The sequence below is a fragment of the Tinamus guttatus genome, unplaced genomic scaffold (assembly GCF_059628265.1).
Source record: "Tinamus guttatus ecotype Peru unplaced genomic scaffold, ASM5962826v1 Tinamus_guttatus_pri_ptg000240l, whole genome shotgun sequence".
In the NCBI taxonomy this organism is placed as follows: domain Eukaryota; kingdom Metazoa; phylum Chordata; class Aves; order Tinamiformes; family Tinamidae; genus Tinamus; species Tinamus guttatus.
Window position 1 is genome coordinate 3,983,696 of NW_028288774.1, and position 19,013 is coordinate 4,002,708.

General features: G+C 37.7%; 1 protein-coding gene across 1 annotated transcript in view; it reads right to left on the bottom strand.

Moving 5' to 3' along the window:
* CD44 (CD44 molecule (IN blood group)) overlaps positions 1–19,013 on the bottom strand; it is a 54,524-nt gene that overhangs the window by 14,587 nt on the left and 20,924 nt on the right. Inside the window, exons 3-6 of the mRNA XM_088525773.1 lie at positions 16,758–16,894; positions 15,157–15,228; positions 14,300–14,542; positions 13,042–13,137 (exon numbers count right to left, since the gene is read on the bottom strand). Of these exons, the coding sequence (XP_088381899.1) occupies positions 13,042–13,137; positions 14,300–14,542; positions 15,157–15,228; positions 16,758–16,894 (548 nt within the window). The remainder of the gene's footprint in view (positions 1–13,041; positions 13,138–14,299; positions 14,543–15,156; positions 15,229–16,757; positions 16,895–19,013) is intronic.

Sequence of the window (19,013 nt, forward strand, 5' to 3'; positions counted from 1 at the left end):
AACTATGATGATCTGGCGTGTCTTTTTACCAGCAAGGAGGAGAAAGGAACCAAACACAGAATTTGTGGGATGTAATTCTTCTCTCATTGCTGTTCCCTCACCACCAGGACACCATTGACTAGTGATGGTGCTGCTGCTGAGTCACGGGATCAGGCCATCAGACAAAGTCCTCCAGAGCACCTCCAGCACACCAGTCACGGCACCAGGAAGCATACCCGGCCTGAGCACAGGCCTAAGCAGGACGCGGCTAGGAATTCAGAATCACCAAAGAGCATGCCTTGTAGAACAGTTAGAAGGCCACCCAGATACATGCTTCAGCAAAGATCAGAAACCACCAAATGTACCAGGAAGGATTCCCTTACACCCACTCCAGAAGTTCAGAATATTAACAATTGTCCAGATCCCACCAGATTGAGGTTTTTGCAATGCAAGTCCACAGTGAGAACGTTGTATCCGCCATGACAAGAAGGACAGCAAGAGGAGTTGAATTCAGAAGAAATAATGTCTCATTTCACACAGAGCAATGAAATGAGTTTGACCCATTATTCTTACTGGTACCCGTCAGTGGAGATTCGCCATCAGGTTCATTCCTACTAGCAGGATCCAGCCCAAGTAGCACCTCATCCCCAGGTGTGTTTGTGGCATGAGTGACACCTGCAGTGCCCTGTCCATGTTCATTATCTGAAGGCAGAGGTGGCTGAGTTGGGTCTTCTTGATGGGCACCATCAGGAGAGGTAGCCGCTGTTACGATGATGATTTAATCAGTTTTGTATTGAACTCATTTGCAACCAACACCCTCCCATTCTATTTCTGTCATGTTCAGGTCTTCTGTTGCCCTTGAAAGGGGATACTTTTCACTATTGCTCTTTTCTCATCACCAAAAGAGAAAAAAACAGGGACATTCCATCCACCCACGCATCACGGAATCACGGAATCATGGAATGCTTAAGGCTGGAAGGGATCTCTAGAGATCATCTAGTCCAACCCTCTGCTCCAGCAGGGACACCTAGAGCACGTGGCACAGGGTGGCATCCAGGCAGTGTTGGAAGATCTCCAGAGCAGGAGACTCCACAGCCTCTCTTGTCAGCCCGTTCCAGGGCTCTGTCACCCTCACAGGAAAGAAGTTCATCATCACTGCTTTCTTAACTTTAGAACTAGCTACTTTATTTTGCTATTTTCATTCACTGTGTGACTTAATCTTCAAGATTTCCAAGGTCGGCGGATTCAGAAAAAGGACAGTAAGACAGTAATTAGGGGAGCTCCCTGACATGCATCACAGACTAACTGCAAATCTTCAACTTCAGGAGAAAACTTTTTAACTTTTTCAGCATCAGCTAATATTGTATAATGGTAGGAACAATGAAGACACAAAAAAGATGATCCAAGCACTACATGAAAACCGTACAAGAGATTTGGCCTAGTAGAGAGTTGACTCACAATGTCCTAAGATCTAACAGACTTTCTGAGTAAGAGAGTGTTATAGTTCCCTCTTATTTTAGCACAGAAAACTAACATGTTTCTCATATCATGCTTTTAGAACATAATTGGCACAAAGGGCATGTGCTATACCAGACTGGATTGTGGATGCCTGGTAGAATTAAATACTGTTAATTTTTTAAATTCCTCTCTCTCACCATGCTAACAGTGATTCTGGACAAGAGATTAAGTGGTTTGATATATATGAAAAGAACACTCCTTTCAATTTTTTTCATGGATTGAAAGCTTAAACTTATTATTGTACAAAGTCATGCAGGATTGTTCTAAAACAAACTGTCATTAAATAGATGAAACTGATATTACTTGTACCTGTACTGGAAGACTGTTTTTCATGATCATTCCCTCTGGAAGAAATAATTCTATCCATAACAGTTGGTTGTACGGAATAAACATCTCCCTCTTCCCAACCTGGATACACCAATGGGTCTTGCGTTGAGTCATTCTGTTTGGCCCCGTAATCGGAGGCCATAGCTGTTATGATGATGGTGAAGCAATTATGAACTCAGTATATAAAGATCCATTTCTCACATTATTCTCCTCTTCGGTTCTTGTCTCTATGACAGGGCTTGCTCACATGTCTACTACATTTAATGGTAAAGAGAAGTAAAGCAGATTTTCTTCTCATTCTCGTTTATAATTAGAAAAAATGTGTACTGTCACCAATAGGACTGAATTCTTCCTCATTTTTTTTTTCAGAATCAAAGTACCTATTGGTTTTCAAAAACATTTCCCCAAATCCTGCTGATTTTCATGACTTTGTATCAGTTGGATATCGCACTCTGTAGGTAGGTTTTTAATCACAGAATTTGAGTATATTGACTATGCCCATTTTTTCCTCCTCACAATTTCTCTGCCTTATTAGTTACAGCCTCTTTATGAAAAGAAATAAAGATGTTTGGCAGAAGAGAGGGCTATCACATGCATCAGATTTGTGAACAGTGCAAACAATGTATGAGACAGCATTTCTGTGAGAATATATGATACTGCAATTTTTTAGAAAAATAAAATATTGCCCATATCAATCATTCTATACCTTTCTGTAGAAAGTAGAAAAAGAGTGACCAATTCTTTTGAATAATATAACCTTAACATTGATGAAACATCTAGGATTGCTACCTCAGCGGAAATGCGGACTAAAATCTTCTAAAGCAGTGAGCTACCCAATAGCTCTGCTAATACGACCACATTTAGCTGAGCGAATAGATTCACATAATAGACCATCCCAAATAACGTTTATGATATATGTGCCTTCAGTGGCCTGTGTTTGATAACCAGCAAGAGCTGGCGATGACTGTTTTAAATTCACCGTTGGCAGCACTTAGAAGAGCACATCAGTCACTAACAGGTAAACATAAAAACTACACATGGGACGAGCATTTTTTAATTTTATTATAGAATAGATTTGTATTAATCTTTAGTTGTTGCTCTTATAACAAAATTTGTTTTTTTACAGTTCAACTTCTTTGACTAACGGAGAAGCTTTTCTTTTATCCTATGCTATGCTTTGTTTTCTTTACTTCTTCACCAGTATCATGTAGTCCAGAGATGGAGGAAATAGACATTTTTGGAATCTTATTTTTACTTAAAATTTTCATATCAACAAAATCTGTAGAAAGCAGGTGCAGCAATGACTTCACTTGTAACAGGGGTGTGATCACAGCTCACAAAAATACAGAGACATTATTATTTTTCAAATTAAAATTAAAATGTTTACTGTTTCCTGCAAATATAACCCTATTATATAGCCTCATACAATCTCGTCACTGTATGACACAGAACAGAGCATGTAAGAGGTGGTTACAGAATTAATGCACTATAGGTCTTGGCACACAGTCCAAATGGGGGAAAAAAACAAATATCCAGGACTGAGCCTAATGAATAGAATAATTTGTAAAATATATAATATAAACTCCAGATCTGCATCACTCAGGTTTATTCATAGAATCTCTATTATGGCCTCAAAGTGCAAATGTGCTAGTAAAAGAAACCCTCTAGCTAAAACATGATCTTTCATATTACCTGTATGAGAAGATTCTGTTTCAATATCATTTTCACCTGGAAGAGTTAATTCATGTTCTTCAGTACTCCCGATGGTACTTGCAGTACTTTGTTCTTGACTGATCCATCCAGGATGAACACTGTGTAATAGTGGATGTTGGGTTGGTCCTTCGTGTTTTTCATTTTCATTTGTGACTAGTGCTGATAAGATGATGACTGAATCAATAATAATCATAATATCTGACCCCAGACATATTAATCTCATCTTCATTTTTGCAGTCTACACAACAAGAGTTTGTTGGGGCTTTATGTTTTGTTTTGTTTTCTTCTTTTAATTGTTATATTTGGTGTGAAATGAAAAATGAGAGAAGCCATGCCTACTTTGTAATTTCTACCCTGCAAAACTATTGCCATGAGCAGGAGATGCAAGTTTGCTAGAAGGTGTCCCAGTTACCAATGATAGAAAAAGGTTACAAGAAAAGTAGTGGAAGAATGCACAGAAACAACAGCTTGCACCTCTAGTTCATAATTGTTATACTAATTTAGCTCTTAGTCTGTGGCTTCTGGATTTGTAAAAGAAAACGAATTTTCTTTTTGGAGATAATATGTCTTTGCGCAATTCAACGCTGGTTCCAAAGAAAATGCCATTGCTTCTGGTAGCGGTTGGATTTGGTTAGATGAATGAAAATAAAATGGAATCTTACATTAGAAGCTGAAAAGCATACTTGTTTTGATATTCAGTAATAATTAGAGCTCTCACTGATAAAATAAATTCATTGTTCACTGTTTAATTGGCTGTTGTTTACATGCCAGAAGATGAAGTCAGAAGCACTTGAAGTACCGCCACCATAAGAGATTTCCTAATGAACATAAAAACGCTTTGAAAAGATACACCAGGGGGGAAAAATGCCTATAATACTGCAATAAGCATCAGAACTCTATTTTAAAAATATTTGCATATGTGCTAACTTCACTGATCCCAGCCTTTCAAAACCATGAAAGAACTGTTTCAAGCTGTTTGAGACAGATCCTATAAAGTCCAGAAATTACCACAGAATCTAGATTTTTTTTTTTTACAGAAGGATAAGAAAGCTTTCCTGAAGTCCCACTAAAATATATTCCTTGTCACTATAATCTAATGTTATGTATTACCAGGCTAGTTTCAAATCAAGCTGCACACAGCTGTGCCCCTAGCTATTCAGTTTTACCCTGCTCTTAACAGGGTGAAGAAACACCCTTAAAAAAACTCATATTCAGCTATGCTTTTTTTTTTAATTAAATCTGGAAATTATTTACATACATAGCAAAAATAGCTGGTGAATGCATTGGTCTTTCCTTCAAGCCTTTTGGCTTGAAGAACATTAAAACATTTTCAAAATCTCATTGGGATATCAACACTAACATGAGTAGGAAGGTGTTGAAATGTTCACATTCATCTGGAGGTAGCATAGTGTCCTTTGTAGCACAGTTGAGAATGCTATATTTACTATTCCTTTCAAAATGAAGGCCAAATCATAAAAAGTTCCTAGGTCACATCTTCCCTGTAAGACAACTGTTCAGCATTAGTTGGATACATTTTAACCTAACTTTTGGCAAATTACTAAAACCACTATTATCTCTAACTTCACTTTGGGTCTCTAATATAGGCTGTGAAACCAATTGTGTATAATGTCATCTTTATTGTCTGATAAAAGCCTATGTTTCAATCACCAAACTTGAAAATTCTGCTTATAGGCAGTTGACCAGATAGTCTGATTAACTCACAACAAATAAGGCATCAGAAAAAGCGGGCTATTTTCTATTAAGCATGCCATTCTGAACTCCTGTTGAGCAAGAACTGGAAAAATCCTTAAGTGCCCAAACCATAACAAGCAGGAATGGAAAGGCATTTCAGTAAGATTGGAGAAGATAAGACTCACTGAAATAAAGCAATTGTGTTAATTCTAGAACAAGAAATTAACTTTGGAGAGCTAATAATAATAATAAGGTTAGCAGTGGTCTCCAATTATATAAGCAATAGGAATCACCTAGGAAAGAAAAGACCAAGCCATTTCAAACTGCACCAGAGAAACACAAGCAACAAAAAAAGGATTTCACCAGATAAAGTGTCAGATGAAGGAATTTTTAAAAATCCCACAAACACTATATATATATATATAGTGATTCTATCTGTTTTCTCCTCATAGAGTCTCTGATTTCTTCTTTCCCACAATAAAGAACATGTCCAAATCAATATGAACTTTATATCTGCCAGTTTGCCACCTACCTAATTCTCGACTATTCCCCTGGATGTTTCTGTAAGTAGACCTATAGTTTTGCATGTGTACTAAGCAATGGAAAGAGTAGGAGGTTACTATTCAGTTTTGTCATATCCCCAGACAAGAAGACTTTGTTGTTCCAGATGATAGTCTAACTGAGAAATTATGATTAATACATCCTTTTATGCATTTGAATCACCATCTCCCTTTTTTATCTCCAGAGTATTAGAGAGGGGGAATTTTTTTTCCTCACAAAGCTGGGTCACCAAAATGTTACATATTACAATATATTCAGTTATATTACACTACTGGAGATGCAAGTTTAAAGATTCTAGTGATAGGGAGAAGAGTGCCAAGTAATGAAGGGTGCACACAAAAGATATTCTTGGAATGGCAGCTGAATGTTACAGATGATACCTCTGACAGAGAGAGCTGTCATGACAGCTAGAGCATAATTAATTCAAAGTTATTATATTGAACTGAGGCTAGTGGTAAAGGAATTACAACTGGTTTCATCATACAGCTTTGTATTTCACTGAATTATGTCACAAATCTGAATATTATCTGAATTATTTAAATTGCTTTACCCCTGACAGCAGTGCTAGAATACCACTCCTCTTCGTCTGTATAGGATGGGTTCCAATGATCTTGCGTGGAGATTTCCTGCAGTGTTTCATGCTGAGAGCCCACAGCTGTTAGGACAACGGAGGGTGCAATGGTGGTCATGTTCTACTGCTATTACTGCACTGTTAACATGTGCCCTTACAAATAAAGGAGAACAAGAATGCATGCCTAGCTTGACCTCAGTCTCACTAATTTCCTTATCAGATCCCTTTACATCCAGAAGAAGCAAAACTCTGATGCGAACTTTCTCAAAGATACTGAGGAAAACAAGCAACAGAAGAACAGCATATAGCAGAAGTACTGCAAAACCATTACAGCCGATACAAAACACTACAACTGAAGCTTGAAGAATAATGCTGAAGTTAAAGAACATGGTAGGCGGCTGAGTACATGTAAAACATGCTTCCTCAGTACTCAGCAAGTATTCAGATTCATTCTAGAATATCCACCCCTATGCTCAAAAGCAATAGTCAAAAAAAAAAAAGGGGGCACCATGACTGCCACCAGAAAGTCAATATTAGTCAATAAAGTTACAGTATAATTGAATAGATTAAAAAAAAAAAGTCCGCAAAGAGACTGATAAGAGATGGTATAGATTCACACTCATGGTGCATGCAAACACATATAGCTCATAGAAGGCAACAGGAATTTGATGCATCATATGGAAAAAATCACGAGTGCAAAGAGTCAAAGCTAAATAAACTAACTTTAGAAACACCTAAAACGCAGGCAAATGTAAAAGAACAAAAATCTCAAAGCAAGCATTATTTTTCTCATTCTTTTTTAGCTTTGTTTTCAGAGCACTGCTGAAAACAACAAACACTGAAATGTTTCCCAAGCACTTCACAACATTCAGAAATAAAATATTGTTTATAAGCACTTAATCATACATGCTTCAGAGTGCACAGGTAAACAGACAAAGACGTGCCTGTTTAAGCTGTGCTTAAATTAAACAAAATTAAATTAGATAAAGGAAGCAATTATTATCTTTGAAAAAGGAAATTCCTTACTAGTACTTGGAGAATACTCTTTATTGGCCACAGTCATGTCCCAGCCTGGAAACACTGTTGAGTAAAACGTTTCCTCTGAAGAGTCCTCGTCATCTGAACCATTGCCACTTGAAGTCACATCTGCTAATGATGATGTTAAATCGGCAATGAAGCCCTTACCTGCAAGGCCGCCATCTGACAGCATCTACACCTTGCTCTTTTCACCTACAATGCCTGAAGCCCAAAGTCACACACAAAAGTGAAGAGTGCCTTATGTCCCATAACTCCTCCTTATTCTTCTGTCTCATAAGGGATTCATCATGATGCCACAGCCCTGGTACCTGCTCCAAGGTGTCTGTTATCTACATTTCAATGACATTATACATTGCTGTAGACCAAACCATGCTCCCTTTCAGTGGGTGAAGGTAGGACTCAGCCTTGAAATTTGCTATTCCTTTTTCTTCTAAGTACTTTTCAGTGGTATAATCTACTTCTAAATTTCTTCCAAAGAGGAAAAAAGAAAAACCAAACTAGATTGTTTACAGACTTGGCTCACATATCCATCTCTTCTGTCTGTATGTACAAACATAAATATTTACATATATCTCCACAATACATGAAAGAATGCAGCCAAGTGCTCCATGGCTACCAGATGTACAGTGAGTGGAGAGATTCTAATCCTTTCTAATCCTTTACTTTTCCCATGTCAAATAAATCAAAACAAAAAGCAGCAACAAATACCACACAGCCAAGGTCCCTCCACTTAAGAGGTTCTGAAACTTGCTGCTTTCCTGCAGCAAGGAGACTCAGTCCCTAAACAAATCACCCCTCTTGGCATGACATTCTTTACCCCTTGCTGCTTGCGTTGGTTCTTGTGCCTTGTCTCCAGGGTTTGACCACCACCAGTGGTGCAAGAACGGATTCCATGGAGCCTGGGTGGTGGTTTTCTCCAGGTCATCATGATGAGGCTCCAGAGCTGTTAGGACACGGTTTGTTCAACCGAGAACTTGTTATTTCTTGAGAGGTGCTTTTTCTCTAGCAAAGTCAAGTCCACCAGCACCGACACCCTCAACATGCTCATGCCACTCAGATGGAAGTGAGCGCAAAGCGAATGTATGAACCCCGTGGTATCAGTACATTCCTCAAATACTTAGCCAGAGAAAGGCACTAGTGGCCATTCCAAGAAACACATGAGACATAAGGAGGAGTTGTCAAAAAGCTCTACAGGTCTTGGTAAGACATTGCGGTCCACTAAGGTTAATGAATTCCACATAGGCCAGCAGGAGAGGGAGTAGGTAGCTTCAAGTAGCCTCCAGAACATCCAATGAGTCTTGATATAAAAACGCATACAAAAGGTGAAAGATGGATCCACACTAGGCAGAAAAGACACCCAGAAACAAGCACACCCGTTAGTTTAGACTTCTCCTCTACCACCAACGATATCAAGCCAACGCTACCAAAGACCTCAGAACAATGGTCATTCCGCCTGAAAGACACATGCGCTCCCCCGACCAGATGTTCTCAGCAAAATCCACAGCCAAAACATCTTTGAGTTAGGCATAGGCACATTATGGAAAGAAAGACACAGATCTACTTCTATCATGTCCCTCCCCCCGCAAAGTCCCCCCGTAACATTGCATTTCAAGCAGTATGCTCCTTAGGTTTGTCACAGATGTTTAGGGATGGAAATAGCTTTTCATTTAGAGAAGCTAGAAGAAACAACACCCATTTCCTCCATTGTGCTAGCCAAGATAAACAGGTATTTGTATGCCAACAGATTTAACTGTGCCACATGTACACAGGTTGGAAGACCCCTCCAGAAAAGATTTGTTACTTGGGAGACAACATTCTGCTTAGGAAGCCCACAAAACAACTGTACACAGAACCAGGGCAGCAATTCTAACAGCAGTAGAAGTTCCTTCTAAGCATAGGAACCTCCAAAGATCTAAATATGCAATTTTCCCCAAAGCATGGCAGACTTTCTGAAGCAACAGCAGATCAGAAGAGCCACCACTCTTTCCTCAATATAGGTGTGGCAAAGGAGGAGGAAAGTCAGGTAGAGCAAGTGGAAAAAATAGGATAAAAAAATAAAGGAAACTCCTTACTAGTACTTGGAGAATACGCTTTCTTGGCCACAGTTATGTCCCAGTCTGGAAGCACTGTTGGGTAAAACGTCTCCTCTGAAGAGTCCTCGTCATCTGAACCATTGCCACTTGAAGTCACATCTGCTGTGATGATGTTAAATTGGCAATGAGCCCTAACCACCAAGGCCGCCATTTGACAGCATCTGCGCTTTCCTCTTTCCCCTACAATGCCTGCAGCCGAAAGTCACACAAAGTGTGATCCTTGCTTCCCACAACTCCATTTCTCCTCCGGTTCTTCTGTCCCATAAGGGATTCACGACAGTGCCATGGCCCTGTTCCCTACTGCAAGATGCCTGTTACCTATATTTCAATGCCCAAAGCAGAGTCACAGCATTGACCAAACCCTTCTCCCTTATAGCTGAGTTTTGGAAAAGCAATTAAGGTCATTTGCATACTCTTAAATGACAGGGAAGATTTACGTTCACATGTCTATTTTTAGAACAAAAAGAAACTTTTGTAATCTCTCTTTTTTATTCCCTCACAGCTTTCATTGTTATAGGATACTGAATGCTATTTCCAATACAAATACACACTCATCTTCTTTAAGAGAAAAGAACTGAAAGAAATCAGACATATGTCTTACTACTTCCCTCTTTTTTTTCAGGTCTTCTTCACTGATTCATTTAAGATAAGCAAATAAAAATGTAAGTGGTTAATGAAATGCTGTTCATTCATTTTCCACTTCATAGCCTGTACAGCAGATTTTCTCTGCCTTCTAAAGCAGAGGAAAGACTTTTTGCATCTCTGTCACAGGTGGGATCTACATGACTGATATAGAAGTTCTTTTTTTTTTTTTTTCTTCCAGTGGTGGAGAACCTCCTCAGGAGATGTGTCATTCCCAGGCTAAATGAGGGATTCCATGGCTTCCAAATGTGAAATGTACATTGAGTGAGAGATTCTAATCCCCATCAAACAAATCAAAACAAAAAGCAGCAACAAATACCACACAGCCAAGGTCCCTCCACTTAAGAGGTTCTGAAACTTGCTGCTTTCCTGCAGCAAGGAGACTCAGTCCCTAAACAAATCACCCCTCTTGGCATGACATTCTTTACCCCTTGCTGCTTGCGTTGGTTCTTGTGCCTTGTCTCCAGGGTTTGACCACCACCAGTGGTGCAAGAACGGATTCCACGGAGCCTGGGTGGTGGTTTTCTCCAGGTCATCACGATGAGGCTCCAGAGCTGTTAGGACATGGTTTGTTCAACCGAGAACTTGTTATTTCTTGAGAGGTGCTTTTTCTCTAGCAAAGTCAAGTCCACCAGCACCGACACCCTCAACATGCTCATGCCACTCAGATGGAAGTGAGCGCAAAGCGAATGTATGAACCCCGTGGTATCAGTACATTCCTCAAAGAACATAAAAACCCAATGGTTTTAGTGATCATCAAGTTTGAAACACCTTACTGAAGTATAAGATTGTGTTATCAGCTCTGCAAGTCAGTAAAGTCAATGATTTCTGCAGAGATTTTATAGCTGCGAAAGATAGAATGTGAAATATGAAATTTTCCCCATTTTTTTTTCTAAAAACAGCACACAAGTCTAATAGAAGCATGCACACCATAGAAAATGAAATCCCTCAGCCAAGCCCCCTTGATAGGTTAACATCTCTCTCTGTTAGGAACCTTAAGAAGCATTGACACTAAAAAGCAGAGCTTGCAACAAGAGCTGTGTTGCAAGTCATTCACCAAAAAGAGGCAGAATCTCCTTCAAAATGCCTTCTGGAAATATTTGTATTCTGAGCAATTCTACACAGGCAAGATTTTTATCAGCATTTAAAAATATGTTCTATATTTTGAAGAGGAAGAGGCATATGCCCTCTTTCTTAATTCAGTAGAATAGTCTTCAAAAATTCATTCAGAAAAAAACCTTCAAGATTGACTTCTACAACATTTTTTTAATCATTTTTGTGTAATGCATTAGAAATTGCAAGACCTAGAAATCCAAGTTCAAAAAACCAAACAGGACACATTGATTTTCTTCAGTTTGCAGTAGTTATTTTGTCCTCCCTGTAAACTGCAAAGTGCATCATATTAAACTCAGAACTGCATTTTTTACAAGGAGTCGTCACTTTTGTAGCAAAGCCTAACAAATCTTGATTCTCTGAAAAACAGCTTGGCTGAATAGGCATAGTATCATCCAATGATCACCTATTATTCATTAGGTTTAGTACTACTCCTACTCTTTACTACTCAGAAATAGAGGGTTACAGTGGTCAATGTCCAAAATTAAAATGGAAGGACAGATAATGTATTAAAAAGAAAATTCTTAGGAATATTGAGACATATGCTATTGGTATATAGATATGCTCTGGTTGAGTATCACTATGATCAGTAGAAGAGACTTAATAAATGCCATAATTTCATTTGTGTATACACACACACACACAATTCATATTTTATAGATATATAATTACACATAATTAAATAATAAATCTCACTGTTTCTTCTGCCAAAACTTAAGTCTTTAGTAAGAAAAAAATGCAAGATTTTCACAAATATTTCCTGGAGTATGACTAATGAGAAGGTTTATTATTGACGGTACATGCACCTGCTACATGTAGTTTGAAAGTGTATCCCTTCAGACTATCTAACATTGTGTTATTTCCTTTACATTGCTTTTCTGCCTTTCTCATATTGAAGAAGGCTAGATAATACATGATAAGCACTGAAGTCAAATATGATGGATATATCTTGCTAATAATGCAGTGCATGTCTGATATCACCTCTCTCTATATGTAGAAACATAAGATGATTAGATAAGATATCTAAGTATAAGATAATCTATTTTTTTTTCCTATTTAATTTTTGCAGCTGTGCACCAGATAGTAGATACAAATACGGGAGTTTTGCCACTCGGTACAGCTTTTTAAGGGCAAGTGGAGAAAGCAGCTAACAGCTAAACACCATTAACTATTTGAGACTATGTTGAAACCTCAAAGACTCTAGTCAATAAGCCCAGAATTTTCTTGCACCTCTTACCACCAACATGAGCAAAGTTCATTTTTTGCAGTGCATAAATGGGCTGGCAATTGGAACTACCACTTAAAGCATAGCAAAGCCATGATTTTGACCCAGAATCATCCACCTTCACAAGTGTAAACAAATCAGAATGACATATAGATGTATGTTCAACAAAACTGACCAAAATGCCCTTTCTACTTCTGAAAGCAATAGAAATTATCATTTCAAGTGATAACTGGTTGCAATAATTTGTGATGCCTCATAGAGTAAATAGATGTGATAAGAAGGCAATGGGAAACATAGAATAAGTAAATCAACAATACTTCGTTAACTCCTGTATAAACATTAAAATAACAGTAAATGTTTTGACTCCCCTTGTCCCTTGAATAAATGATTGCCAACCAGACAGTACAGATTATTTCTGATTCAGCCACTCCAGAAAGCAATTTCCTTCAATGTTTTTGCAATATTGGAGATAATACATATCTCCCCACTTACCAGAATGCCCTGCTAGAAGAAGAAAGCAGCTTTAACACCATAAATTTGAGTTAGTTATTATAATACATAAATCTTACTAGTACTTGCAGGCTGCTGTCCATCTCCTTTTTCAGGAAAATCATCAGCTAGTGGCACCAAAGAGACGTCAGTTGGTACTGCAGAAAATTCATAATCTGTATGAAAATGGATTAATTGTTATTGTTTCATTAGCTGAGTTACAACTCGGCATACTCACAACTACTGTTATTCTTTATTGCAAGTCCCCATTTCTGCATTTATGGGTCCAGCTGAAGAGAAAGATACAAAGTAGGTTCTTCCTACAAGTTCAGTTCCAAATACCTTTGCTTTACTAACCGAGTATGTTTATCACAAAATTAGATTATTTCAAGAAAATTATATTTTATAGTGATGTTGAAAATTCTGGCAACAGTTTGTTCATGTGATACAAGCTTTTATGGCACGCGTGTACCATTTGGACATGGAATTCAGAGCGCTGAATGAAGCTACTTGTACTCTTTTTTTTAACTGAGATACGCTGAGCTAGTCCAAGAAAAAAGCTATGCATGTAAACAGAGGTAGCAAGAATTCTCATTGCAAGGAATTGAAGTACATGGCAAGTACATGGCAAGTCACCTCCACAAGAAAGGAAAATACAGGCAAGATACTCTAATACTACAGTTGGATACACCCTCCAAAATGCCCTAGGAAAGACTATGGAATTTGTATTTGATAGGGCTTCATGGGGATAGAATTGGGCTTTTTACCTGGAGGAGGATCCTATTAATAATATTTTTATTTGGCACTTTAACCTCTACCTTCTGTAGTATGCTGTAGTAAGAATACATTCTAGAAAAACCCACTACATTTGTACAAAGAAAAAAAATTACTTGTACTGAAAACTACTCTTTCTTTTTATTACTGAAATTCAAGTCTTAAATTCATTCTATTAGAAAACAGATAATATACTATCCTTATCTCCAGGTTCTGCCTCTCTGTGTTCTTTGCTAGACTTGTTTTTGATCTTCCTAGTGAAATCAGTATCAGTATCTTAAGAACAAGAACAATTGCTTAGAACCAATCATTATCATCATCCTGGGAAGGCGTATGTGGAAATCTATGCTGATATCAGTTGGTCTGCACTCTCAGGCAAACAAAAAAAGTCCTTAGAAATTTGGAACGCTTCCATTTTCCAAAGCTACAGCCTTTTCTCTTTAATACACAGGACTACAATTCAGAGACTCTGATTCTCGTACCCATATAAGATCATTTAGCTAGAAATGTAATTCTCTACTGAGTTGTTTTAAAGAGGATACAGTTGCAAACTACTAGTCTTACCAGTACTTATTGAAGGAAATTCCTTCTCGCCCCCTCCAGAAGAATGATCCAGTAACTGTGAGATTGGAGTCGTATGTTCAAAATATGAGGTACTGGAGGATCTTCTGATGCTGGTATCCACTGCAGTTGTGTCATGTGTCGAGCCACTACCTACATTTTCATCATCTACACCAGAGGTTGAGGAATCTCCACTATGACGTGTGCCATCTACATTATAACGTGAGCCATCTTCATTATCAATGACTGTTGGAAGGAGAATTAAACAGCTGTTAATATCTAGGAGCTACATAGATATATTTCACTCAAGTCCTATAATAATTAAAAATAAAGAGAAATAGTTATAAATTAATTTAGAACTGGGACAAATCATTTATTAGGAGAGTCTTCTTTCAATTCAATTTGCCCTGCTACCTGACAACTTAAACAGAACGGAGCAGAGCTGCCATATTAAGTAAAGTCTTATATGTCAAAGAAAGGTCAGCAGCCCTAAGTTTTGTCAACCTGTCAAACACCTATACAAAAAAAAAAAAAAAAAGTGTTAGTAGCACCTTGAGGCAAACTAAGTTCCAAGGGAGATCTTCAAAACCCGCTTGGACGCAGTCCTGTGCCACGTGCTCTAGGTGACCCTGCGTGTGCAGGGGGGTTGGACTAGATGACCTCTAGAGGTCCCTTCCATCCCTAAGCATTCTATGATTCTATGATTCTATGAAAGATGAGTGATTAATTGCTTTACTTGCAGTACAACATCCCTAAACCTATTTTTCTTATGCTTGACTTGATTTTTAAAAATAATAATCACATATTAAAAAAAGAAATCTTGAGAAAGAAGCAAATGGTCTTTCTAATCAATACAATACCTATTTTGCTGTGATCACTGAGCATAGAGGTGTTTAGCTTATCTATTGGCTCACATGCCTTATCTCTTGTTTCTGAAAAAGAAAGAAAATAGAAAATATTAATATTAGATAATTTATTTTAAAATTAACATTTATCAAACCATACTAATTATCTTCAAATATTTATTGGTATGACCTGTCTACAGATTTTTCATGATATACCTAAAAATCACATTGCCTTTCCAAGCATTAGCTTAGCGTGTCTGGCTGCTATTGGAGATGATAATGTTTGGTTTGACCCCATATGGCAGCCCAGAAAACTTCCCAGAAAACTTTCAGAATTTACATAATCACAAAAACATACCTTAAAAGGTGAATAATAATAATATATATATATATAAAAATCCAAACCAAAGCTCATTTGCTAATCTATGTCTCCTTTTTGCTTTTCCCCTGATGAGGCACTCCAATATTGTTCTGCCAGCTAACCAGATTTTTTCTTTCCATAATCCTTTTGGAAAACCAACCCAGTTAGCATCAGTTAAAAAAGCTTTAATAACTCTGTTTTGATGCAGACAGCCTCAGTGTTACAGCAGCAGTGGCAGCTTGACACCCTTCCAGGTATGGGGACCCTCTGCCCTTGGTTGAGGTCTGCTGCAGAGGACACATTCCCAGTCGGTACGCTCTGCTTGCTGCTATCGTGGGTGACATCTGCTCATAGTGCAGGAAGGAAATAAGACTCAGAAGAGCCTAAAAGCTCTGGTGGGAACAGACTCATCGACACCCAAGGGAAGAGGCACCCCTACATGACAGATTTACTGCCTTCCTGAAACCCCTTGTAAGTTGTTTTTGACTGAGTTCTCTAGAGTAGATCAACAGCTCAGTAATGCTACATTTTTTAATTATATGTCCACTGTGAACAATATTCAGAAATAGCAGTGCCATTCAGAACATCACTGAATTTTGCCTAGAGCTTTCTGTAGGATCTGGTTTCTTTCCACTGTGAATGCAATAATCTGCTGAAATCCAAGACAGCAGAAGTTAGTACAGATTTTATCTTCAAATGTTGTCTGTGTTTACCATCTGTCACAACTTTACTTATAGTTTCCTAATAATTTAGCAAGATTTTTCCAAACTCAGAATTCTGCTTCTGAGCTACATCACTATGCAACTTCCTAATGTCTGAATGTAGGTTTCGGGGAGGCATCACGGACACGGAAAGGAAAGCCGAAGTCCTTTCAGGCCCCCAAGCTTCACAGATTTGTACAAATCATTGTTAGCTATAGAAGTTAACTGTGAGCATGAACAGAAGAACTGGATGCTATTAGTTGCAACAGTTACATCCTTTAGATTCATGGCTGTGGTGTTTCACTATTCAAATTAAACAGTTCCAAAACCACTAAGTCTCTAACTAAGAAGATTGCAAACTCCCAAACACAGTAATGACAAAATGGGTCAAACTTGTTGCTGGCATTATAGATACTGGCAAAACATGTTTCTTCTCACCTGCAAAATAGATGATATTTTAATATAGGAGCCTTTGTTCCAGTATCCTAACTAGATCACCCATATTACTATTAGTTAATTTATATCTAAAATATATCATAAAAACCTATACATACCTGTTGCATTGTAACAATATGCATCATAACGATCAGTTGTGTTTGCTGAAAGTTTGTAAATGCCAGTATGATTTGCTGCACAAAGAAGATGGGGATTGATTCGTGGGATAACAATATGCCCCAATATAAAACCGTACCTGTGAAGAAACAGACAAAAACATCCTGTATTATATATTATAGCAGACGAGACAAATATTCTACATATCTCAAACATGAGGAAACTATGAAGAAGCTTTGCATCTTATGCACACTTTAAAAAAATGTCCATGAATTATGCATAATTTTGTATATGGATATTGCTCCTCTTTCACATATAGATAATCTCACCAGTCTCCAACTGCTCAACACTATTTTGCATGTAATTTATGAGCTAAGCCTATTTTAATTGAGGATCTAATTAGCTAAGATGACAGACCAAGGCAGTGAAAGTAAGGGGTTGCAAGGCTAAGTGCACTTCTTATTCAGCAGAAAGTTGCGTTACCCGACACTAAAGAAAGGCTCCTTTCTTTTTCAGGAAGTCACATTTTCATCACCTTAAGCATAATACATTGCTAAGTGTAATTGCACAGAGAAATATTTGTGAATCAGTTTACAATACAAATTTAGCGAATGATTGCAAGTCACATCCCTTTTTCTAAAATAGAGGGCTTACTAAAATGTTCAGATACTTTCGTCATCCATCCATGAATTCTTACTATTTATTTCAATCAAGCAGTACTGCCATGGTGCAGAGAGTGAGTTCACACACTGCAGTAAAGATTGAAGTGAACAGACCTACCTAATGCACAATGCATTATTACTATTTTGCAACTCTGGAGCATCTGATTAATTCCAATGTATTTAGCTGGGAGGGGTGATACAATGGTGACAAGAACTGGGGTTTGGCTGGTTTTTGTTTTGCTTTTTAAGACATACAATTAACAGGGAGGAGCAAATTTCACAGCTTTGCAGGGTTTTTTTTTTATCCTTGAGTTCCATTGCAGTTACATATCTACCATGCAGATACTCACATTTTGAAGTCTCTCTTGCAGGTGGAAAAATAGTTACTGACATTTACAGCTGAGCCTATAATTTTGACATTGTATCATTTATTAATTATTTGTATTGCAATTAGTTGATTAATCTCACTCACTCTCTCCATCCCACATACATTTTGAGTATTATATGCAGTATATTTTTTTTCTCCTACTCAAGCTTCGTCTCACTGACAAGGACTTCTAACACAGGATCATAAAAAATAGAAGGTTAGGAGGGTGGAGGGGAGGAGGGAACTCTTTCTATATGCTTTATATATTCATTTCTGCCCTCTGCTAAGTTATAAATTAAAGGTAATTGTATTGCTAATGACAAATTCCCCACTCTGAAATACACTTCCTTCTACTCCTTCTTCAATTATTCTTCCATTTTAACTTCAGGAAAGACTTTCCACATTGCAGAATATGCTAAATTTCCAGTGCTAAACACTAGAAATTCCTACCATTAAGCATTTAGTCAGGATTCAGTGCATAGTCTCCACATCTAGTGCAATGTTGGACAATTCAGAAGCCTTGGTATGTTCATATGCCAATGTTAGGGAAAGAACTTGCATACTCTGTCATTGAGGAATTTTCCCTTACTGTGAAGAATTGCCTCTAATCTTTATTTGGCAGGATTTTAAACAATGCTAGCACTTCTCGTGGAAGATTCTTCTAAAACACTCATCACCAGGGTATTTCTGTTCATTGTACCCTGATTTATGGATAGCCTCTTTCTCCACTGTGCAAGAAATCATGGTTGAAATCATGGTCACATGGTTGAAAATGAATGTGCCATAGGCTGTCATCAATAACAGTGCTTGGCATCTATACACATTAAAACAATATTTTCAAAGCATTGCACATATCTTTCCACAGTAACCAAACAAGCCTCTTAATACAGCTATTAATTTGAAAGAAGCATTTAATCAGTTCTCATGAGTTTGCAAATGAGAATGAACTTTCATGCATTTAGTAATAAAATACCACTGACTAAATTGATAGTTACTCTCACCATCATGTGAAATAGTTGCAAGTACTATTGATGTTAGGACTACTCTCAATCAAATGCAAATTCAAGAATGAAAGTCTCAATTTTTGAGAAGTGTCTACTGAACTTTTCTACTTCAGCGAATTATGAGGCCAGTTCCATTTTCCCCACATTTGCTTTTTATTTTAGTTGTTACTACAGTTGAAAATCTACTGAAATTTATTCACCTCAAAAGCATTTCACCAATATGAA